At 36.6% G+C, this 27,903-nt stretch overlaps 2 protein-coding genes across 2 annotated transcripts in view; both read right to left on the bottom strand.

The window, feature by feature from the left end:
- Positions 1–907: 907 nt before the first annotated feature.
- On the bottom strand, positions 908–7,400 carry LOC128533564 (protocadherin Fat 4-like). Its single transcript, XM_053507852.1, has 8 exons — positions 7,265–7,400; positions 6,962–7,047; positions 6,245–6,424; positions 5,881–6,008; positions 5,501–5,718; positions 5,028–5,286; positions 3,210–4,322; positions 908–1,729 (listed from the first exon to the last, which is right to left on the bottom strand). The coding sequence occupies exons 3-8, from the start codon at positions 6,307–6,309 to the stop codon at positions 1,506–1,508; spliced, it is 2,007 nt and encodes a 668-aa protein (XP_053363827.1). The 5' UTR covers positions 6,310–6,424; positions 6,962–7,047; positions 7,265–7,400; the 3' UTR covers positions 908–1,505.
- Positions 7,401–25,246: 17,846 nt separating this feature from the next.
- Positions 25,247–27,903, bottom strand: part of hmgb1b (high mobility group box 1b) — a 3,414-nt gene continuing 757 nt past the window's right edge. Inside the window, exons 2-5 of the mRNA XM_053507758.1 lie at positions 26,456–26,612; positions 26,178–26,323; positions 25,910–26,084; positions 25,247–25,816 (exon numbers count right to left, since the gene is read on the bottom strand). Of these exons, the coding sequence (XP_053363733.1) occupies positions 25,688–25,816; positions 25,910–26,084; positions 26,178–26,323; positions 26,456–26,602 (597 nt within the window). The 5' untranslated portion in view covers positions 26,603–26,612 and the 3' untranslated portion in view covers positions 25,247–25,687. The remainder of the gene's footprint in view (positions 25,817–25,909; positions 26,085–26,177; positions 26,324–26,455; positions 26,613–27,903) is intronic.

Below are 27,903 nucleotides of genomic sequence, written 5' to 3'. Positions count from 1 at the left end.
TATATATTGTTTTTTTTTTTACTTAAATGTGAGAAACTATTTATCCACCTTCTTTACCACTTACTCTTTGTGGGGTCAAAGGGGCACAAGGCACAGCGAACACCCTGGATACACACAGACACCCACAGATACACATACACAGTCATGAAAGTCATATTGGTATAAGTTCACACACACACACACACACACACACACACACACACACACACACACACACACACACACAATGCAGTTAAAAAAACTCATTAACACTAACAAAAATTGGAAGCAGCAATCAGCCTACAATCTGTCTTTGGACTGTGGTAGGAAACCCACCAATTTCAGGGAGAAAAAGCCATCTTCATACACACTAAGCTACCATTTCACTTAGAACTAACTAAAGGTGTGGTGTAAGTATTTAAGAAACTAATTACCTAATTATATTTGTTTGCAGTAATAAAAAAAAGATGATAAAGAGCAGAGAAAACTACTGAAATATGTTTAAAACTTTTATCTACTATTCAAGTAGACCCTTTAGTTTGAGAAAGGTTGGTTAGGGACCCCAAATATATCCTACATGGAATGTTTCCCACCTCAGTGGGCTCACTGATGGACAACAGGGAAGGTGAGAATGAAGGGATAGCTGTTATGATGTAATATGTTTGGCCTCCTTAGTTGGCATGTGTATAGATAGATGTAGATGTATATAGCTATGGATGGCTTCTTTCACCCTTTCACAAACCAAATACTGTATGCTCTCGGTCCAAAATGCGTACATTGTTGTTCTCGAATGTGTCTACCAAATGTATTCTATTGAGGTGAAAAACTGCCTGTGGATATTTTTTAGGTCCTTAATCAATTTTTCTCAAACTTATCAAGCTACTTAGATGAGTATCAAAGTGGTTCAAACCAACTAAAAGAAGTCTAAATGACATGACTTAGCATCCAGACTTCACCTGGACAACTAAGAATCTTCATTGACATACCACTAAGATGGAGTATTTCTGGAGTGTTGTTTTTAAAATGCTAATCTGTTACAGAACCTGTAAAATAAGCACATTTGTTTCTTTTAAATGGGAACATTTTTAACTGTGAATCCTTTTCAGTTACAGTAAATAAATGTACACCCAAACCATAGACAAAATGTACTACAGTATATGACACCTTCAACTTCCAAACAAAAGAAATTTGTCTATACCTTTATTGTGTATACAGGGTTGCAAAAAGCCTGAAGACTATACCAGGAGACAGGCCATGAGGTGGGGTACACCCTGTACAGTACACACCCTGTACACACTCACATGCTCATTCATATACTATGGGCTATTTGGGAATGCCAGTTAGATTAATCTGCATGTCTTTGGACTGTGGGAGGAAACCGGAGTACCCGGAGGAAACACACTAAGCACAGGGAGAACATGAACTCCATGCACACAGACTCGAGGTGAAAATCAAACCAAGAACCTAGAGGTGCAAGGTGACAGTGCTAACCTCTAAGCCATTGTGCTGCCTACTGTAATATTTTTTCAAATAATATGTTCTTCATCACTCTGAATTGCACAATCATATGTTTGCATGACGGGGACACTCGCTATGTCCTCAAAAACATCTGAGTAGGTATTAAAGTGGACTCCTAGGTCAAGGAGGCTCTCCCATTGCTTGATGTTTCCAAATGCAGGCCTGTCTGAGGGAATTTGGACATCTCTGAAGGGTGATGGAACAGCTAGTATGAGCTCTTCTCTTGACCAGTCTGCAACATAGAGAAAATACGTGGGCTAACAGTCCAGTGATTTAAAAAAACATAAATTTAAAAAATTTAAGACGTGATGTACAGTTGTGGTCATAGAAGCCTGCTGTAGTCACTTTTACCCTAAATATCTCCCAATAAAAGGTTAGTCTTGATTTGAAAACCATAAAAAATCAGATTAAGTCAATTTCAAGAACAAAGTTGCAGATATACAGCCAGGAAATGCCTTGAGTATTGACAAAGTTTTGTGGAAAGTATACCAAAACATTTGGAACACAGTTTTAAATGGAGCAAAGGAGGACATACTAACTACTGACTGTTATAAGAATTTTGTGTAAATTTTGTTCTTTAAATTCAGTTCTTGATGGTTAATTCTAAATGAATTTGGGTATTTTTTAAATAAACTTGCTAATCAAAACTTGGGTAAGGTTTTCTTCTTTGTCTTTCGGCTGTTCCCTTTCAGGGGTCGCCACAGCGAATCATCTGCCTCCATCTAACCCTATCCTCTGCATCCTCTTCTCTCACACCAACTAACTTCATGTCCTCTCTCACTGCATCCAAAAATTTCCTCTTTGGTCTTCCTTTAGACCTCCTGCCTGGCAGTTCAAACCTCAGCATCCTTTTACCGATATATTCACCATCTCTCCTCTGAACATGTCCAAACCACCTCTATCTGGCCTCTCTGACTTTATTTCCAAAACATCTAACATGGGTTGTCCCTTTGATGAACTCCTATCCATCCTTGTCACTCCCAAGGACAACCTCAACATCTTTAGCTCTACTACCTCCAACTCTGCCTCCTGTCTTTTCTTTAGTGCCACTGTCTCTAAGCCGTAGAGCATCGTTGGTCTCACCACTGTCCTGTACACCTTTCTTTTCATTCTCGCTGATACTCTTTTATCACACAACACACCTGAAACTTTTCTCCACCCATTCCAGCCTGCCTGTACCCGCCTCTTCACCTCCTTTCCACACTCTCCATTGCTCTGGACCATTGACCATAAGTACTTTAAAGTCTTGCACCTTCTTTACCTCTGCTCCCTGTAGCCTCACCGGTCCTCTTCGGTTTCTCTCATTCACACACATGTATTCCATCTTACTGTGGCTAACGTTCATTCCTCTGCTTTCCAGAGCATACCTCCACCTCTCCAAATTTTTTTCCACCTGTTCCCTGCTCTCACTACAAAGCACAATGTCATCTGCAAACATTATAGTCCATGGAGACTCCTGTTTAACTTCATCTGTCATCCTGTCCATCACCAGAGCAAACAAAAAGGGGCTTAGAGCCGATCCTTGATGCAGGATTTACTAATGTAAATATGAAAAATCAAGATGCCTAAAAAAATTATATATTTGTCAAATATCAAATACTTAAAAAGAATCATGATCAAAATATGATCAAAATCATAAAAAAATCATCAAAATAATGGCTCTTTAAACCCACTTACTGTATTAACAAATAAATCTTCACTATTGTACGTACCTTCACTCGCATGCTCATTGCTCCTGTCCTGTGCGCTTATAAAGCGGAGTTCTCTCTCGCAGTCGTGTTCTGAGCAAGTGAAGGAACTGTGGCTAATGCTTTCTGATGAGCTTTCTCCCATTTTGGCTTGACCTAATGGAATGCTTAGTATTTTAACCTCATCTACTGAGAGGTAACGTGGGGGATCTGTTAGTTCAGGAGTAAGCTTGGAAAGGAGCAGGGTTGAATGTTTTTTACACACATCATCCATGTTACCAGGAATTCTTGTAGGAAATGCTATGCTCTGTCCAAGACCAGAGAATTCAGGATAGGTATAACACTTTGTAGTTTCCTCACACATGGATGGAAGAACTTGAAAGTTTTGTGTTTGTTGAGTACAATCTTTTTTTAAACTCCCAATCAGACCTGCCCTATCATAACTATCTGTGTTACCTTGCAGGGGCTTGATTTTAGAGCAGGATGCTGTGTATGTACTGTCAATTTCATAGTACTCCAGTTCACTTCCCCCAAAGCCTGTTAGACAGCTTTGGCTGAAGCTTTCTGCTCGCTTCCCCAGTTCCCCTGCAACTATCAAATCTGGTTTTTTGTTTTCATTAGAAATGTTTTGGACACCACCCTCACCATCATCTGGACAAAATGACCCATTATATGTGCCATGCTGTTTTGTTGGTGCCGCAATACATGGTTGACTTCTGGGTTTGATGGACCAAAAAGATCCCTGTCTCTTTAGGACAAAGCAGAGGGTTAAGATTAGTAGTATAAAAGATATTGGAAACACAATCGCAATAATCCATAAAGGGATATTTTTCTGGGTTCGAAGACAATCTTCACTATATTCAGTTGGAGATGAGCATGGCCCACACAGTGAAGAAGAGTCATTCTGTGTACAGATACACCAGCCATTTTCTGAAGATAGAATACAGTCACTGCCACTTGTACAAGACTGAGTCTGACAGGATCCCTTGAAACAAGATGAGAGGATGCAATGGTCTGCAGACACACAGTCATTCTGCAAGAGTAAAGGACTGGGTTTCACCTCGACTATCTCACTGTGCCCACTGAAGGGTAGAATATATCCATTTAGTTTGAGGTAGTCCACACACCCTACAAAATCTGAAGACAGCAAGATAAATAAGTAAGCATGCGAATGCTATAATTTAAATATACTTATAAATACAACTGAATTGAGAAGGTCTGTCTGTATAAAGAGGCACATAATACATTTGGATCTTCTAGTATTATGTTTAAGGCTTAAGGCTAATTTATGCTTTTACATCAAGTCGTCACAAAGCCTACACCATAGGTTACACAATTAGCCACAATGTTGTGAGCATTTATACTTGTATTGGTGTTTTTGTATCTCATTGCAATTACACTGCCAAATTGTTAGTTTCTGTGCTGTCTTTGACACTTCCTGATGTTTTTTGTGCTACAAACAATGGCAAAAAAAAGTAAGTGGATCTTTGTGAAATTAGAGCTAATAGATGTTGAACTTTAATTTAAATTACTAAAGCAGAAAAAATATTCAGATTTATTAAATTAGTCTCTCCTCGATTTAGTCCATGTTCGTTCAGATTTCAAAGACATAAATCTGTAGAAAAAGTTATAAAGGCAATGCTTCTTTGCAGACCAATGGTAGTTGTTTTGTTCTGTGTTGCTGCGATTTGTAGAGACATTTTTAGGGAGGTGCCCTTCAGGCTACGCTAAGGCGAAGGTTACATGAGACCTGTGGTATAGACTTGATGCAAAAGCATAAATCAGCTTTTATAAAGAAAAGTACAGCTAACATAGCCATTTGGAATAAAAGGTGCTACTGACCTAAATCTTGGTCTCTTGCATCACCAGATGCTGCTGGCCCCAGAGTGACCATATCTACTAAAACAGTAGTTTGACTTATAATACCATGTGTGATATTCCTAACAAGCTGCTTGTCCAGGTATAAAAAGATGTTTGGTCCATGCCTGCGCAGAAGAAGGACATGCCATTGTCCATCTGATACACTACTGTCCAAACCAATCTCCCACTTCTGTTCTGACATTAAATGTGTGAACGTGTACTGAGGTTTCCCATCATGTATCTGAATAGGTTTTTAAAAAAATGCACAAAAACACACACACACACACACACACACACACACACACACACACACACACACACACACACACACACACACACACAATCTAATTGAATATCAGGGCTCAAATTATGCTGTAAAAAAATCAGTACGTGTTCTTAATTTTGTGTGTATGTAACATTTCTTGTGCTACCTTAAATAAATGTAAATTGCTTACCTTAAGTTCTAGATGCACTGTTTTGCTTTGACATAAAATTAAAACACAGTATCTTTTGATTGTCCTCATTTTTATCTCAAAACTGCCAAACCCTTGAATGGCTCCATCGTTTTCATTCAGAAAGGCTTGGAGCAGCTGGTTTCTAATGTAGCTTTCCTTGACAACATATTCAATGTATGTCCCCTTACTGAGAAATAATCCATGATCATCAGAGACAGCTATTGGGCAAAAATGTACAAAATGTTTCTATATGTTCAGTGTTGATCTTTGCAATGTATATAATATGATAATTGAATATAAGAAATTTGTGAAAGAAGTAAGTCAAAAGGAAAAAAAAAAAAAAAAAAAAAAAAATAAAAAAAAGAAAGAAAAGACATTACTGCTGTCACAGGTAGGTCCAGTAAAATTCTCAGCACACTGGCAGTAGTGATAGGACCAGAGGTCTTGGCAAACCCCTCCATTCAGACATTTACTGCTGCTGCAAAGAGCTACATCTGCCCGTGGACAACTATAAAATTAATCGAAAAAAAGACATACATTTATAGAATATATTTCTAAAATAGGCTTTAGATTTACCATGACCAAGTCATTACTATATACAAATATTATAATGTGACTGAAGCAAGTATCAGACATTTCTAAGACAGTTTTATGTTACAAAAGTTGAACCTTTTTTTCATATATTTTATTGTACAACTATTACACCATAGTCCAGTTTATGCTTATGCAATCAATGAAACTTACGTCTCAAGTATCTTGTGAGATGCCAGCGCTTTTGAAGTATCAAGTAAGACATCGTTTAATTTCATATTTCTTATACATCCAACAAAGTTATGAGTTTTCACTTGATAAGGCCTCAGCAAAATCACATCAATGGATTTTACAGCTCCCAGTGTTAGATTATTGTTTCTAACATCCAGAGTCCTGCATGCAAAAATGCCACTTTTTTTTCACACATAAGATCAACAATTAAAACTGGCTAAAAAACTAATTTACTGAAAATAAAATATCTGTTAAACATTCAGATATTACTACTATTACAAAGAACAAGCAGATATTGCAGTTCACCAGTGAAGAAGTAAGAGAAGCAATCAGAGAAAATTAACCATACTTCATTAATCATATTAACTTAAACAATAGTTTTTATTTTGTGTTTTTGAATATAATACCCTTTATGGCAATGCACATCAATGCTTTAACTACAGCACACTTTTTTTGTATCCCGCTGCACTACTCACATCAGTTCACAATTAGGATCTGACTGACAGTGGTTGATTTCGTTGGTTGATTAAATTGCCGGGCAACCAGAACATGAGACTGGACAGGACACTGAAATTTAGACTTGCCTGGTATGGCAGCATAATGTTTTTTTTGTTTTTGTTTTTTTCACCCCTGTGAGTAGATTTTAAGTTATGTAGAGAATAACTTACTAACTAAAAGTGGCATAACACCTAATCCTACCTCTGGGTTCCAAGACCTTCATGCTGTGACAAGCAAAAGTCTCTGGGCTCATCAGGACTGCAGCTGTCAACCTCCAAAGATGCTATCTATCAACTCGCAAAAAGAAATACAATAATATATGTATTTAAGAAATTGATCAGTGGATGACACTTTTTGACAATTTTTTGACATTCAAATAATAACACAAAACCCTTTTGGACAATTAGGGTTAATCTATAAATCCATTGAATTAAAATTTGAACTAGTCCAAAAGTTAATGAAATAAAAAAGTATAAATGTTTGGTGGGCACATAAATGACCTACATTTCCAATTCTTCTAATAGTGACATTGTGGAAGCTCCCATCAGCTACTGGCTTGGCCGTTTCCAGTTTTGTAACCCCTGACCCAAGATCAAAAGAGAGGCGCAGCCTTCCGTTTATAATTTCAAGTGCAAGGAACTCTGAAGTTGACACTTCTCCCGGGTTGTACAAAAGCAAAGAGTTCTGTTTCACAGTTGCAAATTCCAGGGAGATAAAATTATATCTGGGATTTAAAGGGGGGAATTCCAAATAGGACAGTTCTTCAAAACCATAGCTATGTTCTTCACAGTTAACACCACTGACACCTGAGAATGAATATTACTGTTAAAATCAAAATATCTACAGTAATGGTTTTCAATATATATGTATATATAAACTGCATTGTAATAAAATAATAAGCTGCCTCTTACCAAATTGACAGTGACAAGCATACCCTGTTAGAACATTTGAACACTGGCCATAGAGGCAAGGGGATGATGAGCAATGGTCTATAATGTAGTCACAAAATTTTCCTATGGGGGGGAAAAAAGAAAATATTTTATAAGGAAAATGTTTTATAATAAAAAACAATTTGACCAGTGTTGTTGTGTAGGTTCCTCTTCTGCCACTGGGGCAGCATTGGCTCCTCTAGGCATGACTCCACAACACACCTACACAACATGATGGTATACAGTGGATTCTTCGTTTGCATGTAGATGGTGGGTTGGGTCTTGTGGATCAGACTTTTTTGTCGAGTGCATTCCATGAATGCTCGATAAGATTGAGAAAGGAAATTCGGAGGCCAATCAATAACCTTGAACTCTACAGTGCACCGGTTGTTTTGACACCTTTCTATCATAGTCAACATTAACCTTTTCAGCAATTTGTGCTGCACTCTCTTTTCTGTGGGATCAGACCAGACAGGCTAGCCTTTGGTCCCTGCGGACATGGGTGAACCATGGTTGCCCATTATCCTGTCACCATTTTGCCGGTATATAATTGATAATCAATGATATTGTGTTAATGTTATGTGGTGTTAATATTATGGCTGATGCTGTTTATAAGCAATTTCCCTCTGGGACTAATAAAGTTCTTTGAATCTTGAATCTATATACACATTGTCATATTCATTCACGTTTGAGAGAATTTGGCGTAGACAGTGTTTTGGGGAGAAAATGAGAACTTTTAGAACCCACACAAAGACAGGGAGGCCATGTCAAACTTTAAAGTGGGAGGGACAGCATTAATCACTTCCCTGTCAACAAGAGTAACCGATCACAGGCTTTTGTGAGCTCTTGAATTATGCGGAAGCGGAGCAGTAAGCTCCTCCTCTGAGTGTGTTCAGCTGCCTTTTGACATACCATGAACAAAGTTTGAAAAGATGTTCTAGCTCTTACCAACCCTGGTTGGTTTGGGTTTGCAAACAAACAAGCAAATAAATAAATAAATAAATCCAGGGACAAATTTCAAAATTACCTTCAAATCCAGGCCTGCAGTCACAAAAGAATCCTCCTTGTATGTTCCAGCATGTTCCACCATTTGAACACACTACTCTCTGACACTCATTGTCAACAACAGAACAACGCGGTCCAGAGAATCCCTCTGAGCAGTGGCATAGAAATCCTCCAGGCTTGTTAAAACAGGTGCCTCCATTTTCACAAGGGTTTTCCAAGCATTCATCTATATCATTCTCACACCTAGTTCCAGTAAAACCAGCAGGGCATGAACAGTTAAAAACCTCTGCATAACGGGGAGACACAAATATTAGACGAGAGCTCTCCAAAACAGCAACATCTTGAGTGATATGGATATTTTTGTTACAGGTGGCACCATTTTGGCAGGGATTAAGTGAGCAAGGATCACTGGTTATTTGCGATATAGTCACATTGCTTTGTATTTCAAGTAACTTCTTATGCATTCGTGAGATACCACTTGCCACTATTCCACTCAGATACAGTCCATTATAACTTTTCATTGCTGCAAGAAGAACTGTTTCATTACCTTGTATCCTCATTCCAAATACATGACTCTTAGATGCTTGGAGATTAAAGATGCTATCCAGAGCTTTTGCAAACTTAAGGTAGTTCAGTGACAAAAAGTTCTCAAGATTGGAAAAATAAACATAGAATAAGACACAATTGTCTAATGACAAATTGGTAAAACCTTTATAATTTACATAGATGCTGTTGTTTACTGATGGGTGGAACTGGTCGCTTGCTTCAACAGTGATATTGTGTGTCGCTTCTCCTTGAAATGGCGAGGACCACAAGTCACACATCCCAAAAGGAAAACTAAACATCTTCATTTGTCCATTTATAATAGTGCAGTTAAACACATCTAATTCATCCAGATCACCTGGTCTCACATTACCAATCAGTCCTCCATGGAAAAAAGTTCCATAATATTTGACAAATATATTGATATTTCTTTGTACTGCTGGATTGTCATTTTCATCCAGAACTTTAACATGAAACATAGTGGTGGCGGACAAGGGAGGGGAACCTGCATCCTGAATTATTACATGTATATCGAAATAAGGACTGACTTCACGATCCAGTGGTCTTGATGTGAAGAGAACTCCATCAGATGTCAGTGTAAAACTGCTTCTCAGGACAGGCCTTATTAGCCAGTATGTGAAAGGACCTTGATTTGGAGGGAGATCATCATCAATGGCAGTAAGCGTAGCCACTAATGTCCCATGTGGCTGATTTTCCCTGACAAATCCATTTGTGGATGTAAGTCTAGGGGCATTATCATTGATGTCAATAATGGTAACAACTACAGATGTACTGCCTGTTACAGCCGGTGAGCCCTCATCAATAGCAATAACTGAGAGGTTATAAAAAGGCCACAACTCTCTGTCCAGCTCATTGTTTACCGTGATAACTCCATTGACAGGATCAATACTAAAGGAGCTGTTAACATTTCCACTCTCTATGGCATAGGAGAACCTGCCCCATTTTGGTACCACATCTTGATCTGAGGCACTTATTTTAGCTATAGAGGTCCCAATCGATATATCCTCACGTACCATTACTGTGTAGAGAGGAGAACCAAACTCTGGAGGATCATTTTCATCAATTACATGTACATGAACAAGGGCCTCATCAACATTGAAGCCAGTAATGCTCCCTTTGTTTTTAGCGATTATATGGAGGGTAACATGATTCTGTCCTTGATTTCTCATGTCTTTGGAGGTGTATATTTTTCCACTCCTTTCATTAACTACAAAGCCAGCTTTTTTACTTTGACCAAAAATGAAATAATAAATCTCACCATTAAACCCCAAGTCATAATCTTTAGCTAAAACACTCCCAATCTCTGTTTGCAAAGGAATGGTTTCAGGCACAGAAAAGTTGTAAAGATGTCTCTGAAAGCTTGGTATGTATTCATTGACATCTATCACCTGAATGGTAACATGAGCTATATCATATAAATTTTGATTATCTATGTTAGATGCCTTGACAGTAAGTTCAAAACTCTGCTGTTGCTCAAAGTCAATCATCTCCAGGGTGCTTATAGTGCCATTTATGGAATCCAGAGAGAAATATTCTCTGTGCCCTGATATTAGTGAATATGTTATCTGTGCATTAGTTCCAAAATCTTTATCGGTGGCAGTGATCTGAATTACTGACGATCCTATTACACTGTTTTCTGAAACAGAAGTCATGTACTGAGAAAAACTGAAGACTGGTGGATTATCATTAATGTCTGTAACATTTATGGTGATATTGATGCTCCCAGTCTTAGAGAACAAAGCTTGATCTGTGGCAATGATAAGAATGTGATGAATTTTTACTTTCTCAAAGTCAAGGGGTTTAGATAGCTTTATCAGCCCTAAAAGCTGATCCACATAAAACAGCCCATCCATATTTCCACCTTCAATTGAATAAGACACCAATCCACTCAAACCATCATCTTGATCTTGTGCCTGAATTTTCCCAATGACTGACCCCAAAGGGAGGTTTTCAGGGACAGAAAATGCAATGGGATTTTCTGAAAAATGTGGATTGAACAAATTTTCTTGTGTTACTTCCAACATGATGTTAATTTGGGAAGAAAGAGGAGGGAAGCCCCTGTCTTTTGCTGTTACTACAAGAATGAGGAAAGAGCTGAGATTTTGCTTGAAGGTTGTATTCAGATACACTTTCCCAGTAAAATGTTCCACTTCAAAATAATTTGATGCATTTCCTCCACTGATAATATACTCAACACTTTTGTTATGTTTTGGAAAGTCTGGATCTATAGCTGTTAATTGGACAACCTCTGTTCCCATAGGCAAGATAAAAGGCACTGATAAATTTGGCATAAAGGGCAAAAAAACAGGTGGAAAATAATTATACTGAACAAAAATTACTGTGACAATGACTGAGCTGTTTAAAGGTACATTGCCACAATCTGCAGCTACAACAGTAAAATTAATGCTTTGAGATTCATGTTCATTCAGGGCAATCAGTTGTTTTGTAGAAATATCTCCAGTGGATATATTAACAAAAAAAATCTCACTTGGTGGCTCTATAAAGTACAAAATTTGGCCATTTTGTCCAAAGTCCCTGTCTATAGCAGTGACTTTTAAGAGGAAAACATCCTGGTCTTTAGTCTCAGGTATGGTAATTAGGTAACTTGACTGAGAAAAAAAAGGTATATTGTCATTGATATCTGTGATAACTATGGTGACATCTGTACTGATACTCCAAGCTGAATCATTTGCATTAACTCTCACAATATAATGGTCTTGATGCTCTCTATCCAAAGGACCTACCAGAAATAGTGTTCCACTGTTTCTATCAATACTGAAGGGTATTGGCCCTATCTGATCTTCAATAGAATAAGAAATGATGGCGTTAACACCAATATCTTCATCTGTGGCTGTTACATGAATCACTGGAACGCCAACTACTGCATCCTCAGATACCTCAATAAAGAAGATCTCAGAGAATCGAGGTGCATGGTCATTTGTGTCTAGAACAACTATATTTACTAATGTAGTAGAAGTGTACATACTGTCATCTTTATCTACAGCTTTAATAATAAGTTTGTACTCTTGTATATCTTCTCTGTCTAAACTCTGCTTTGTTCTAAGAACACCATAAGTTTTATCTAGTGTAAATGCACCATCTATGTTACCAGACAAAATGGTATATTCTACCTGTCCATATGCGTATGAGTCAGCATCAATAGCCAGCACATCACAAACCACACTCATAGGTGAATTCTCAAATACCGCACACCTGTACTCTTCCTTTGTGAAGACAGGTGGGTTATCATTTACATCACTGACATTCAAATAAATTTCAACGTAAGTGGAAAATGGCGGGACACCTGAGTCTCTAGCCTCAACCAAAAGATGGAAATCTTTGTTGCTTTCATAATCCAGTGATCTTTTCACCTTCATCTCACCAGTCTTCTCATGCATCTCAAATACCCCTCCAATGTTTCCAGTCCCCAAGTAAAAAGATATAGGTCCAGACCTATGTGTGTCTGCTTTAGCTACTGCCACTATTGTTCCAGGAAGTGTGTCCTCGGAGAGCAAATACTGATTGACATTCACTACAAGACTGGGGAAATCTGAAGCATTTTGAAATCGCACAGTTATGGTGGTGGTGTCCATTTTAGGATTGGTGCCTCTATCCTGCACACGGACATTAACTGTAATGTCTCTTGTTCTTTTGAGGGCCTCCATGGTGAACACAGTTCCCCTGTCAGAATTTATAGTAAAGAGTTGGGCATGTTCTCCATATAAAGAGAAATTCAGCTGCCCGTTGTTTGCTTCATCTGCATCCTCTGCCATCACTGCACACACTATTGATCCTGCAAGAATGTTTATAAAATACAAAAAAATAATTTTTATTATGTGTACACAATCTCTACCCAAATTTGTCAGTGTGTAATGCTTTTCTAATAGAATTAGTATAATTTTGAATTCATTACAGTTGGTTATTTTTTTCTATAGAAATTGTAGAAATAAAAAAAGAAGAAATAGGCCATGCAATAACATATGTTTCAATGATTTTTATTTTTATAATATGGGATAAGGGTGTTCTTAGGCACAATGAAAAGCAAAATAGTAGCACACGTGTTAAGGTGCAGTGGGGGAAATAAGTATTTGATCCCCTCCAGATTTTGTAAGTTTGCCCCCTTACAAAGAAATAAAGGGTCTTTATTTTTTTTTATAGTAAAGGTATAAAGACATAGGTTTTTATGGTAAAGGTTCGAGACAGAATATCAACCAAAAAATAAGTATTTGATCCCCTACCAACCAACAATAATTCTGCCTCTTACAGACTGGTTATGTGCTTTTGTGGTACACATATTAATTTAAGAAGGTGCTCCTAACAGCAATGTGGTATGTGTATAAAATGGGTTGAAATTCAGTGCAGCAAGGCTTCCCCTCCTCAAGAAGACACATGAACAGACCCATTTGAAGTTTGCCAATGAATAGAAAAAGATTGGGATAAACTGCTGTGGTCAGATGAGACTAAAATTAAGCTCTTTGTCATCAACTCGACTTGCTGTTTTAGGAGGAAGAAAAAAGCTGACTATGACACTATGAACACCATCTGTACAGTCAAGCACAGAGGTGGAAACATTATCCTTTGGAGCTGTTTCTCTGCTAAACGTACAGATTGACTTTGCTGCACTGAGGGGCCAATGGATGAGGCCATGTGTTGTTAAATTTTGGATGAGAACCTCCTGAAGGTGGGTCGTGGATGGGTTTTCCAGGATGAAAATGACCCCAAACAAGGCAACTAAGGAGTGGCTCAAGAATAAGCACATTAAGGTCATGGAGTGGTCTAGACAGAATTTAGACCTTAATCCAATAGAAAATTCATGGAGAGAGCTGTAACTTCGAGTTGCCAAGCAACAGGCAAGAACCCTTAAACATTTACATTTAGGCAATCGGCAGACGCTCTTATCCAGAGCGACTTACAAAAAGTGCTTTAAAGTTAAACATTTAGAGAAAATCTGTAAAAAAAAAAAAAATTGTGGTTTAAAATGCATCCCCAGATGTGTGCAAATCTGGTAACCAACTACAAGAAACATCTTCCACTGTGCTTTCCAGCAAGGGTTTCTCTACCAAGTAATAAGTCCTATTTTGCTTGGGGATCAAATACTTATTTCCCTCATTAAAATGCTTTATTCATAACATTTGTATCATGTGCTTTTTGGGATTTTTGTTTGATATTCTGTTTCAATCCTTTACCATAAACCTATGATAAAAATTATAGACCCTTCATTTCTTTGTAAGTGGGAAAACTTTAGGGAAATCTGTAGGGGATCAAATACTTATTTCCCCCACTGTATGTCTTGGTGCAATATTGTATTATTCTAGCTGCAATATCATTTCCTTCCTCAGTGCAATACTAATATTTTTCCCTTTTCTTTCTATATTAATAGTGCTTTTTCTTATGTTGGTTCACATCAGAATAACAGTATTCTTTTTTACCGGGATATTTTTTTTGCTTGATATCTGTTTGCACTTATATGAACATATATATTTTTTGTTCTAAAACCATCTGAAAGGACTGTAAAATAATTCCGTTGTACATGTGCAAATGGCAAAATAAAGATTCTTGTTCATGTTCAAAAGGATGTGGAGATTTCTATAGCACTGCTAAAATTATTTATTACAATCAAAAATATATAATTTACATTCTGACATATGTAGTGTGTGTGTGTGTGTGTATGTATATATGTATGTATGTATGTGTGTGTGTGTGTGTGTGTGTGTGTGTGTATATATGTATATGTATATATATATATATATATATATATATATATATATATATATATATATATATATATATATTATATATATTTATTTATTTATTTAAAATAATAGCAGTCCAACATCAGTAGCCAGATCAGTAATTGTTTTTGGGAGAAATTATATTTCTTTATGAAAATAGGGCGTTTTGTGGTGTTTAAAATAATAGCTGTGTGAAGTTCAATTGGAGAGATAAATCATTCTGTGAAAAAGACGTGTCAAACAAGTTCTGCTTATTTAAGGATAAATGCAGAACAGGTTGTCTTGTGTCTAAAAATCAGAGTAAAACAGGTCATTTCAGACATTGTTCAGAACAACAGCGTACTTTGATTAAAAAAAATTGATTGGAGATAAAAACATACAAAGAAGTGCAGGTCAAAGAACACCTAAAGTTACCTGTGAGTACCGTAACTATTAGAAGACAGCTATGTAAAGCCAAGCTATTAGCAAGTGCTGAAGCGGTTACAGTTCGCCAAAGAACACATTGACTGGCCTAAAGAGAAATGGCGCAATACTTTGCGGACTGATGAAAGCAAGATTGTCATTTGGGTGATTTAAATTAAAAGTTATAGATACTTTTTTCAACACACTGCTATTATGCTGAACACAACTGTATATACAAATGTTCAACTGTATATATGTATAGTCATCATGACTCTTTCCAGGGTCACAGGTGACACTTACCTTTAGCCAGCTCAGCAGGAACATTAGCCACATATGGATCATAGAGTATTTGGGGAGAGTTATCATTCACATCCCCTATTATCACTTGTACAAAAGCTGAACTTGAGAGAGAATTTCTGGAGTCCCCGTCATGGGCAACTACAGTTAAACTGTAGAAGGCCACTGTTTCTCTGTCCAGAATACCAGTGATGAATAGCTTTCCACTTATTTCATTTATGGAAAATGGTGCACTGGATCCTTCTAAAGAATACCTATGGAAAATATGGGAATTTATAATATATTTGAGTTCATTTATTTAAGACATACAGTATGGTCATGTCTCTGTCTGGGAAAGCTTTTTAAATGTAAATGTGGCTGAATTGTGGTTAATAGACAAATAAGACAGCATTAACATATTTTACAAAAATGACAAGGTTTTTTTGCACAAACTATGCTGTAAAGATGTTGAATAAAAGACTAGTTTAACAAATGCAGTAGTAAAAATAGTGAGAATGTCTAAAAAGATTTAAAGCCTTGCTATTGTGATTTACTCATATATAGATTCTCATACTGGGATCAAGTCACTATGGGTAAACAATATATTCAATCGATTAATTAACATAATCAATTCCATTTGTAAATGAATATCCACTGTCAAATATTTTAAATAAAAAATTGGAACCAAAAATTTAAATGCAATCACTTTTAAAGATTTTTATTTTCACTATTGGGGTTAACCAGATTTTAAAATGCTACATCCTTTACTTCTGGTAGAGATGCAGGCAAAACAGAAACATACTTTATATCCGAAAATCCTGTTTAAATATACAGGAATATCATTGAAAAGTTGGTTTATTTTAATAATTCAATACACAAAGACCACAATCTACTGTATATTATATAGATTTATTACACAGAAAATTATATATTTCAAACATTCTTTTAATTTAGATGATTATAGCTTATAGCTAATTAAAACTTTAAGTTCAGTATCAAAGAAAATTTTAATATTAGCCTACTTAAGATAAAAAAAAAAGATTTTTAACACAGAAATGTTAGACTACTGAAATTATATCAATCTGTGTATAATGAGTCTATATAATATGAGTTTCACTTTTTGAATTGAACTACTGGAATACATAAACTTTAAATATCAAGATTAAAATTCTATTATTTTTAATTTAATTCGTATAAGAAATACAGTAGTTACCTTACTGCACAGTGAACTGATTTTTTCACATATCCCAGTTAGGAAGCTGGGGTCAAAGCGCAGGGTCAGATAGGTACAGCGCCCCAGGGGCAGATAGGGTTAAGGGCTGAGACTCCACCATATATGTTTTCATATATGATATATATATTTTTTCCCATTTTTCTCCCTGATTTAGTCGTGTCCAATTCCTCCCCGTCACTAGGAGGCTCCCACATTAAGCTTCTACTACCACTCAGTTGGGTGGGCCGCAGACTATCACGTGTGTTTCCTCCGACACACGTGACATGACCGACCGCATTTTTCCGCTCCTTCTGCTTGCGTGAGCTCACAGATGCCCCTGATTGGCTTGTAGAGCCGTCATGATGTGGGAGCCCGAAGTACCTCTCATCCCTCCCCTGTAAGAGAGCTCGGCCAATCAGCTCTCTCTAGGCCTCCGGCTGTGAAAGGTTACAGCATCACCCGGGAATCGAATTCGCGATCTCCTGATGATAGGGCGAGCACTTTACCACTGCCCCATTTAGAGGCCCCTATATATAATATTTTAATTTTTGTGGGGGGGATTTTTCCCTATGTGTGCCTTGAGCTCCCTGGCATAGGCTCCAGGCCTCCAGCAACCTCACACAGGATAAGCAGTATAGATAAAGGATAAATGGATCGATCTTCCATACTTGGAGAAATTTTTAACCTCTTACCTTATTTGACTATTTACACCAATATCTTTGTCTGTGGCTGTAATTGTTGCAAATATAGTTCCAATTTGGTCATTTTCTGTTATGAATGTCCTCATCAAGTCATCATCAAATACAGGCTCATTGTCATTGACATCCTCAACAAAAACATGCATAGTTCCTGTGCCTGTCAGTGATGGAACACCTAGAAAGTAAAATATTATGGGCATTTACCTGAACTGCTATAATGCTCCCTTTAAGTAATTTCACATTTTTCTCATTGTGGTACTTTTCATTTAAGGAATCTTAGATGAAGAGTATCTAAATTTAAATCTAAATTTTAATCCGTTTGTACTCATCAGCAACAAATCACTTGTCTTGTTGATAAAAATTATATATTTTCATTACATGCATGCTATCACAATAAGCACATTTAATGCTTATATTACATATTTAATATTACATATAATATGTTTTCAATATTCAAGTCTATATGTAATATTTAGTCATAAATTTTGGGCCTTAGTGTTTAGGAACAGTGTTAATACACATAGGAAATTAATGGAAATCAATGGAAAAGAAAATATTTTGTTACCTGAGTCCACAGCAATAATCATTAATATGTAGTGACTTTGTACCTCCCTGTCAAGGGTTTGTAATATTTGGAATGTTCCATTTGGGTGCAATTTAAACAACTTCTCTGAATTTCCATTTTCTATATAGAATAATAAATGGCTGTTTGCTCCCAGGTCTTCATCAAAAGCAATTATCTGGAAAAAACATAGTGTTCATGAATTGTGCATGTATTGATTTTTTTTTATAAAAACGTTTTTTCCAAACTACTAACTGCTAGTTTTATTTCCATGGATTTAATAAGGAAAAAAGAAAAAAAGAATCAAAACCTGATGAGTGGTGTGGGGAGGCTCATTCTCTAATACATGCAAAGTGAGGAATTCTTGGGAGAAAACAGGAACACAGTCATTTACATCCAGTAGTGTAATACTGATTGTGGCTGTGGAAGATTTTTTTATATCCCCCTTATCCATTGCTATAATGGTGAATGTATAGAAAGAATTCTTCTCTCTGTCCAACTGTTGAATTACTGAGACAACACCTAGTGTCGATTCCACTACAAAGCCACTCTCAGAGATCTCATATCGCACTTCTCCATTATGCCCAGTGTCATTATCCTTTGCTTGAACAGTTAGCAGGCTTGTTCCACAAGAAGTGTCTTCATATATAAGCACACTATATAAGGCCTGTGAAAACACTGGAGCATGGTCATTGATGTCCTCCACAATCACTGTCAGGTTCATAGAGCTGGACAGCTGAGGAAATCCTTTGTCCCTAACTGTTATTGTTACAGTAATGACCTCTTCAAGCTCCCTGTCCAATTGTTTCTGCAGATATATGACTCCAGTTGTGCGACTGATGCTGAATGATCCCCTTCCTAAACTCTCTAGACTGTACAGAACATCTCCACTGGCTCCAGAATCTGCATCAACTGCTTGTATAACTGTAACAATAGACTGAAGAGGGATATCCTCTGGACAGGAAATGGTGTTGTCCGATATGAAGAGCGGAGCATTGTCATTAACGTCCTCAACATAAATAGAAACACGCACAGTGCTTGTAAGACGTGTATTTTCAGGTAACGAACGATCATTTGCCTGAATTAAAAGACTGTACATTGCACATTTCTCTCTGTCTAACTCTTGATTTAGACACAAATTATCCATTTGGTTAATAGAAAACATGTTTTCGTTGTTTCCTGATATTACGGCTATATCCAATTCTCCATTTATTCCTGCAAGTTAAGACAAGGGAAAAAAAAGAATATTAGGAGAATTACATTTCTAGATTGCTAACAGATGTATATGCCATATGTCTGTAACACTATCTGGCTTGTCTTTTCTTCCAGGAAGCTAGACAGAGTTCTCTGTTTAAGACATCACCTTGTATAAAATGTATGTCTATTTCGATGTTATAAGCATTTAATGCAGCTTAAAACAATGTCGAGTCTACAATATAGTAGTCTACCATCCTAAATACCACACAAAGCAAGCAGAGGAGCTTTGTCATTCTCAGCACAGGCAAGCAATTCCCCTGCGACAGCTCCTCTATTCATCTTCGCTGGGAGGCTACAAAGGATCTATGACGTAAGACTTAATAAGTCTGCTTCGACCATTCCAGCTGGAGTAAGCCTTTCAAACCAAATGCGCGAACCTTTATGGCTTAACTCCTCAAGCAAACAGACGACAGAGTGAGTAAGCTCACCAGGCAGATTTTATTTATTTATTTTATTGAGTCTACCTGGTACTCCAGTAGACTAAAAGAGAATTCACTGAATAATAAAACATATAACTTTTATATAAGACCCAATAACAATGTAGCAACTGCAAAGCTGCAGCTTTTGTACTAACCGTCATCCGCATCTGAGACATTCAGTTTAAAGAAACACAGGCCAATAAGTGCGTCTTCTTGCAAGGAGACGGAGTAGGCATTAAGTTTGAATACTGGTGGGTTATCGTTGATGTCAGCCACGTTGAAATACACCCGGACCCTAGAAAGCTGACTATCTCTGTACTGCACTGCTGCAGTTAGGATGTAGAATTGCCCTGTCTCAAAATCCAAAATTCGGGATAAAAGGAACTCTCCAGAATGTGGGTTGAGAAGGAAAAGGCCGTCCCCATCATCCTCCAGCACAGAATACATTAGGCTCCTGTGTCCTTCATTATGTACAGCTTCCAGATGTCCCACAATTGTTCCTGTGTCAGAGGACAGATCAAGGACGCAGACAGAAGCCCTTTTAGATGGTCTTTCTTTACATAAATATTTTGACTAATGTAGAAATTCGAAAATTATTTTTAAAACGTAATTTGTCTAAGGTTTCAGTGATACACTGTCCAGTTTCTTGCCTGTTATAGAGAAAATTTGGTGGTGAATTAGTTAAATTAATAAGGATCATGCTCAGTAGAAGGTTGCACTCAGTCTCATGGGAAAACAATAGATTGTGTTTGTGGAATGCTGCACACCACATGCACATAAAAGCTTTACACGTATCCCAGGATACAGACATAGGCCATGTTATAAACAGAGGAATAAAAGAGAAAGCAAAGCTACTCTCTTTGACATTATATGTTTTATCATATTATAGTTACATTTACATATTATAAAACATTTGTCAAACAAGTTGGTTCCTATTGTCCATTTTTGGGCTAAAATCTGAGCAGTCTCTGCTCTGAAATTTCTAATTTCAGAAAACCTAAATTTAAAGCTCTACCTCTGACTGTTATAAAGCAGTGACATTGGAAACTCTGCAGCCTAAGAGAAAACTTCACCATGTCAACACGCTTTTGAGTTCATCTATGTGAAGCATCTGCCAATCAAGTCTGTGTATATACTGATCAGCCATGGCAATAAAATTCTAAATATTAAGCACAAAATTATTCAGATCCCCCTTGTGCTGATGGTTGCTGTAAGTTACAGGGAGAGACCCCATGGATTTAACTTGTTGGTTTGGTGCATTCCATGGATGCTCAGTCAGATTGAGATCTGGGGGAATTTGGGGGCTGGTTAAACAACCTTGAACTCTTTGCCTGCTAAGCACCATATGAGGCAGTCTGTGATGCCCTTGGTTGCTCTGATACCTTTCTATGAGGAGCAGAATTTACTGTTTGCATTGGCTTTTCTGTGGAATTCATATAGGTGGGCTAGCCTTTGGCCTCCACAGGCATTCTGTAGATGAGCCTCGGATGCTTTATCACCAGTTTACTGGTAAGCGATTGATGATCAATGTTATTCAATTCACCTGGCTGTGGTGTTAGTGTTGTGGCTGATCAGTGTAAGTTGTTTCTATGGAAACAATAATTCAGGATGTCACAAAAGTCTTCACACACAGGGGATATGAGCACCATGCTAACATAGCTGGTCTTATGCGTAATTGCTTAACTTTGTTAATTTCTCCTATATATTGATTTTTATGGACACTATACTGTCTACTTGAACGACACAATATTACAAACCTCCACATTGAATTACTGTCTGAGACAATGAATCAATGCTTTCTGACTAATCAGATTTGAGAACAGTGCAGTGCTATAAAGGAAAATAATTCTTAAGTAGGTTAAAGGAAAATAAACCTACCTGGCTGTGTATCCTCTTTCACTTCAAAAGAATATACAGACTTGGAGAAGAATAACTGAGTATTGGCTTTGTTCAGAAGAACTGAGTCATTAGTTGGAGAAACCAGACCTTTTAGCAGATTTGTGCAATTCACTCCATATGTAGCCAGTGTGCAGAAAATCTATAGAACCAAGAGGAAATGGTTGAAGCAATTGCTAAATCTATTTTTTGTTGTTTGTGAAACTGCTATTACTACTGTGGGAACCATTGCATATTGTGGCATTTGTAACCAGTTCCCCCAAGACCTAAAGAAAAAGGCTCTTTGTGAGGGACCTTTTCTAAAAGCAGAAACACTATCCCTTAATTCCTAAGGTCTCTTCTTTGTGAGCCCTTGTTTTTCTGTCTTTCACAGTATGTCACAGAAACAGTACCAACCTCAGTGTGTTATTTGGATCTCCCAAGGTACTAGAGAAGTATACGAAGATCATATAACTTTAGCCACAGTTTACAAAACAGTTATATAAAACGTTACAAAACAGTCATATAAAAAAATTTACAATATTATTAGTTAAAAATACAATAAAAATAAAAAAAGCAAAACAGATAAAATATATCCAAATATTTGAATAGTGTCTTCTTTCATTCATTCATTCATTCATTCATTCAACCTTACTGATATAGTGCAACTTATTTTACAAAGTTGAAAAAAGTTACATTTATTTACTCATTTAACTTTTATTGTTACCCCTACTAAATAAGACCAAATCTAAGACAGCCTAGAAATGACAGTCAAAATGCATCATTCTGAAATCTTGAAGAAAAAAAGATATTACAGTTGCAACACTACTGAGATTCAGATCACATCACTGATGAATATACTCACCAAAGAAAACACAAGAAACACCAGGCTCTTAGATCCTAAAGGAGCCATTGGTTGTGTGTATCCATTTACCTTGCTGTGCAGGTAGAGAAATATTTCAGCCACGAAAATGAGCGATTATTGCGTGCATTCAAAGTTTAGCATCCTTAAAAAGAAAGCAAGTCCAGGGAATAGGGGGCTGTAATATGAAGAGCTCTGCTTTAAAGCTGTGTAGAAATGAAGAGGGGGGAAAAAGGCATTCGGAGTCCGCCCCTGGTGAGCAAGTAAAGCCGTTTTATGGAGTGTAGATATCTGGCAACTGTTGGGTGAAATCTGACACTTTTTTGTAATTAAAAGAAGCTTGATACTTTTAGCCTATTAAAATAATTTTTAGAATATAAATCTTAAGTTTAGTAGTTCTGAAGGATAGATATTTAATATATAACTGTATTAAAATGTGTTAAAATCAGAATTATATTTTAGCTTAATCAATGTCAAAATATAAATAACTAAGCTTAATAATGGTTTTAAGTTTTAAATTTGCTTTCTTGGACAAATTCTTTGGAGGCAAGGCCAGTGTCTTTGATTTATTCATTTTGGTTACTATTTATTTATAAACACATTTATTTATTTATTTATTTATTTACAAATACACATTACAGTCTCTCTGCTGCTTAACATCTCTGCTTTTTATATTTCTTTTTATAAAATGCTGTATATAACCATAAAACTAAAAGTATTATTTATTTAGACTTAGACACACATTACATAATTCATGCTCACAAACACCAGCAATGTATTTACTCCTGCGTATTTATTGCTCTATTCGCTGTCCCCCTGTGTCTGCCCACCTTTATTGTCAATTTGACAATGATCTATTTAAATAATTTCCCTCCCGCTTTTCCCCCTCCTTTTAGACTTTTCAATTCACTGGGCACCAGCATGGCACTTACCCAGAAGGTGAATAGACAGGCTGACGTGTGAAAAGAGACTCAGCAGATGGGCTTGGGACAGTTCTCGAAAACAAGAACACAATGGCAGAGAATATTAATTTGTGTTGTATCAACAGAAGATGCATTTTATAAACGCATATTTTCATAGCCTTCTGCTGCTTATGTACATCCGCTCATCACTCTCAGCAAGGAAAATTTGATTATCTCTAAGGGCAAGACTTCCACAAAACAATTGGATAAATTAGACATCCTATTAGAAGCTTGGTTGCACAATTGACATGATAAAGAAGATATAGCTGTTAGAATGGCAAAATATTCTAAACCAACCAATATGCATATATATATATATTTTTTTTTTTTGCTTTTGGCTGAAATTAAATAAGCAGTTCTCTGCAAATGTTATACATACTTTTTACAAAACCTCATCATGTTTGCTTACAATGCACTTCCAGAATGAATATAAAACATCAGTTATTTTTTCTTATTCAATTGGATTTAGTGTCGTGTGATTACACATTACTGCAGGCGTGATTTTATTACAGATGTCTTCCGCTAGATGGCACTATAAATAAAATTGGTTGAGTACATTACCTAAATAAATAATTTAATAAACATGATTTTTTTTTAAGGGGAAAAAAACTTGACATGTTAACTAACTCTCTAACTTAATACTTAAAGAAGTGCCACCAAACTTGTCCTAATAAATATTTTAATGCATGTGTTCTTTTAATATACGTCTATGCTTGCAGATCCTTCTCCTTATAAACCCACTACACATTAAATATTATAAATATAATTTATATTATAAATAATTTTTTTTTCTATATTTAGAACCTTAAAATATGCATTTCTATTTATAGGGTTATGACAAAGAATTTTCCTAAAATGTTAAATTGCTTCAACTGAATAGCATTTTATAAGTGCATATACATATTTCTTGAATAAATAATAAAAATATTTTGCTTCCTGTAACAAATATGTAAATTCTAACATCAAAAGATAAAATATTCGGCTTTAATGGTTGGCCTTTGGTTTTAATTACCAAATTCCTGTGTATTTAGTTAGATTTAAGTCTTATTCACAAACACTATTGTCTTTACAAACACTACAACTGGCAGGAATTTTTTATCTTTTATCCAGTTTTATCTTTTCTTCTTCTGATCTATTTATCAATCCATCTGGATGTACAGTATATCTATATAAACAGAAATTTAGGGCCTCTTACCGTGTAACTATAGGTAGTGTCATCACCTTTTGACATATAGTGAGGTAGTAATTTATCTGCTGAAACATTGGAGCAGCAGCGAGTTGACCACATACACATCGCAAATAATGGGGGTGCGCTCCACTTGATTATAGAAACATACTGTAGTCAAGTTAGTCAATTATTCTCAAATTAATTTAAAAATAAGTCACTAGTTTCTCTCCTCATGCTTATGCCTCCCAAATCATTAGCAACCCGAACTGTACTTACTACTTTAAGCATCTATGCATTAAGTAGTGTAATTTGCACCAGGCATTAAAACTAAGAAAGGTGACTAAAATTGGATATTTGAGAGCAGTTATGCGAGGTGTGTTTAGGTAAAAATAAACTAACTTTACTACTTCTGTGAATAGAGTACAAACTATCATTGCATGAATACTGTAAAGGTTTCCAAAGACTATGTAAAAAAAATCTCTTAAAAGTTTGTAGTTAGAAAGGGTCATGTGTTAAACGTGCACAAACAGCACCACAATAACAAAAGACAACAGTGAAAACCTTTTTTCTAAAAAAAGAAAATGTTTATTTTGGACACATTCTTGAATGTCAAACAAAGCTGCATTCTTGTAATTAGAGTGGTATTCAAAGTACAGTTAAGGACCTTATGACGGCAAATACAAAAAGAAAAAAAATAGATTAAAAACTAATATGATAATGCACTACTACAGATCTACGGAAATTGTATAATTGTGCTATGCACCTTCAGAGAAACAGTTCTCCTCCCCCTTAAACTGCTTCAGGCAAGAGCTACCACTAAACAAAAATGAAACAAAAACTGAAGACACATAGTGTTAACTTTACAAAAGGAGAATAACACTGTACATCTTAAAAACGCCCCATATACACGCCTAACAACTGGTTCTGTTGTATTACTTTTAAAGATGCGAATCGTGTACAACTGGGTTTATGGCATGAACGAAAATCCAGGCTTCATCAGAATCTACTCATCATCGTCTTCATCGTCGTCATCCTCCTCCTCGTCTTCCTCATCCTCGTCCTCATCATCGTCATCACCGGGATCTGACTTGGACAGGCCAGCAATACCCTTTGTGCGGTATGCCGCAATATCCTAGGGGGAGAGAAAAATTTAACTTAAGATATGTAAAAATATTTGTGTACATCAAATGCCTTAGAAAAAATTATCACAGAGAGGAAGCCTCACCTTGTCATACTTCTCTTTCAACTTGGCTGCCTTCTTCTCATAAGGCTGCTTCACCTCTGCTGATGAGCTGTTCCACATCTCTCCAAGCTTCTTGGCTATGTCTCCAATAGTCAAGCCTGGATTCTCACCCTTGATCTTGGGGCGATAATCTCCGCAGAAAATGAAGAATGCTGACCTGGATGGTAAGAGAACATAAATGTTTCCATGAAATAAGCATAAGATTTTTTTGGTTGTACAACAGGAATGCGTGTGCATTTGTTGCACATACGGAGGTCTCTTGGGAGCATTAGGGTCCTTAAAGCGCTTCTTCTTCTCCCCCTTGGGTGGAATGTAGTTCTTCATTTCTCTCTCATAACGCACTTTATCCTGCTTTGCCATATCCTCAAACTTGCTCTTCTCCTTGGGTGACATTGTCTGTAAAGCAAAGTACTTGGTTGTAATAAAAAGCATCTCAGCTTACCAAAAAAAAGTAAGAATTTACTCAAACCTACTTAAAATTGTAAAATTATTTTTCAAAATTGCATATTTCTAGCATCCATTGCGTACCTTCCATCGCTCTGAACACTTCTTGGAAAACTCAGAGAAGTTGACACTAGCCTCAGGATGTTTTTTCTTGTGCTCCTCACGGCAGGTTTGCACAAAATATGCATAAGAGGACATTTTTCCTCTAGGCTTCCTTGGATCCTTCACCATTTTGACTTATCTTCAAAAGAACATTTGTAATGACATTATTATAGCAGATGAAATGTTAAAAATATTTGCCTAGAAATCCAAAAAAATCTTATTGTGGGAATTACAAGACAGATTGTAGATACATGTTACTTTATTAATTTTACCAAACATTACACACACAACAAAAGGAACATGATTCAAGCACAGAGGACTTATGAGTAATATTCCATTTAAATATTACCCCGCTCACAATCAAGGTTGCCTTTTCAATTCTAGTCATGCACAAGGCATAGACGGTCTTCAGCTTGAGGAGAAGAAGAAGAACGACCTCTAATTCATGTACACTTACATTTCAGCGGAATATTAAGCGACATTTAATTTAATCCATTTAAGCTATGCTTAATATTCCGAATAACCCATTAAATTTAAGCATGCAAAGATGGGCCAGGCTAGAGGGTATGATTAAATAATAGTTCTTCTTATTCTTTTAAAAATACAGTGCTCATGTTAACAAGTATGCCTTAATGGTCTACACGTGTACCAGGATCGTTCTTCAGCTTTTAGCAGGTTTGTCGATCAATCTTCACATGTGATCCTGAAGAATATATGCAAGAAATAAATAATATACAATATGGGCAGGGTGAAACCAAGCACTGTCGTCTTTTTATTTTTTATTTCAAGCATATTCTTATCCATCTTCTGTGATAAGCGTAGTTTTCTAATGAGAAGTGTCGAGCCGCATGCAGTCTCTAGATGGCTGCCTGCCATACACTCTCTCCACTTGGGGAGGGGGTGGGGAGTGTGTGAGTGAATGAGACAGAGAGAGAGAGAGAGAGAGGTGGGGGTGTTTCAGCATCCTAGCTTGGATCAATATTATCCAGCAAGAAGTGGGAAGACAAAGCTGGTGGACTTGGAGATGTGGTGCTACCAGACGATTTTAATAAGATGAGGGCTTCACACACAAACACATCATACTAGGACTAATATGGCCTTATGCCTTTATGTCTTCACAACAAATAAACCCACACATCTGGCTGCTTGCAGAGATAGACTTCGTTATATATCTTATTGTATCATTTCTTTAAAAAAAAAAAAAATTAAAAAAAGAGTAAATTTTTAAGTGTTAAAATTGCGAATAAATCTTTATTTAGGTTCGAAGATTATTCAAAATAAACAATTTTGAGGTCTTGGGCGCTCCCATCCCCCGCCACTCTCATTAAAACGCAATGACGCGCTGAATAATATCAGCCATATTACGTTATTGACTCAACACACTTCTTGCCATTTGGCTAAGATGGTGGAAAATGAAAAAAAAAAAAAAA

This window comes from Clarias gariepinus, chromosome 11 (genome assembly GCF_024256425.1).
Source record: "Clarias gariepinus isolate MV-2021 ecotype Netherlands chromosome 11, CGAR_prim_01v2, whole genome shotgun sequence".
NCBI classification, from domain to species: domain Eukaryota; kingdom Metazoa; phylum Chordata; class Actinopteri; order Siluriformes; family Clariidae; genus Clarias; species Clarias gariepinus.
The sequence above is the reverse complement of the archived record's forward strand: the minus strand, read 5'-3'. Positions and strand labels throughout refer to the sequence as shown.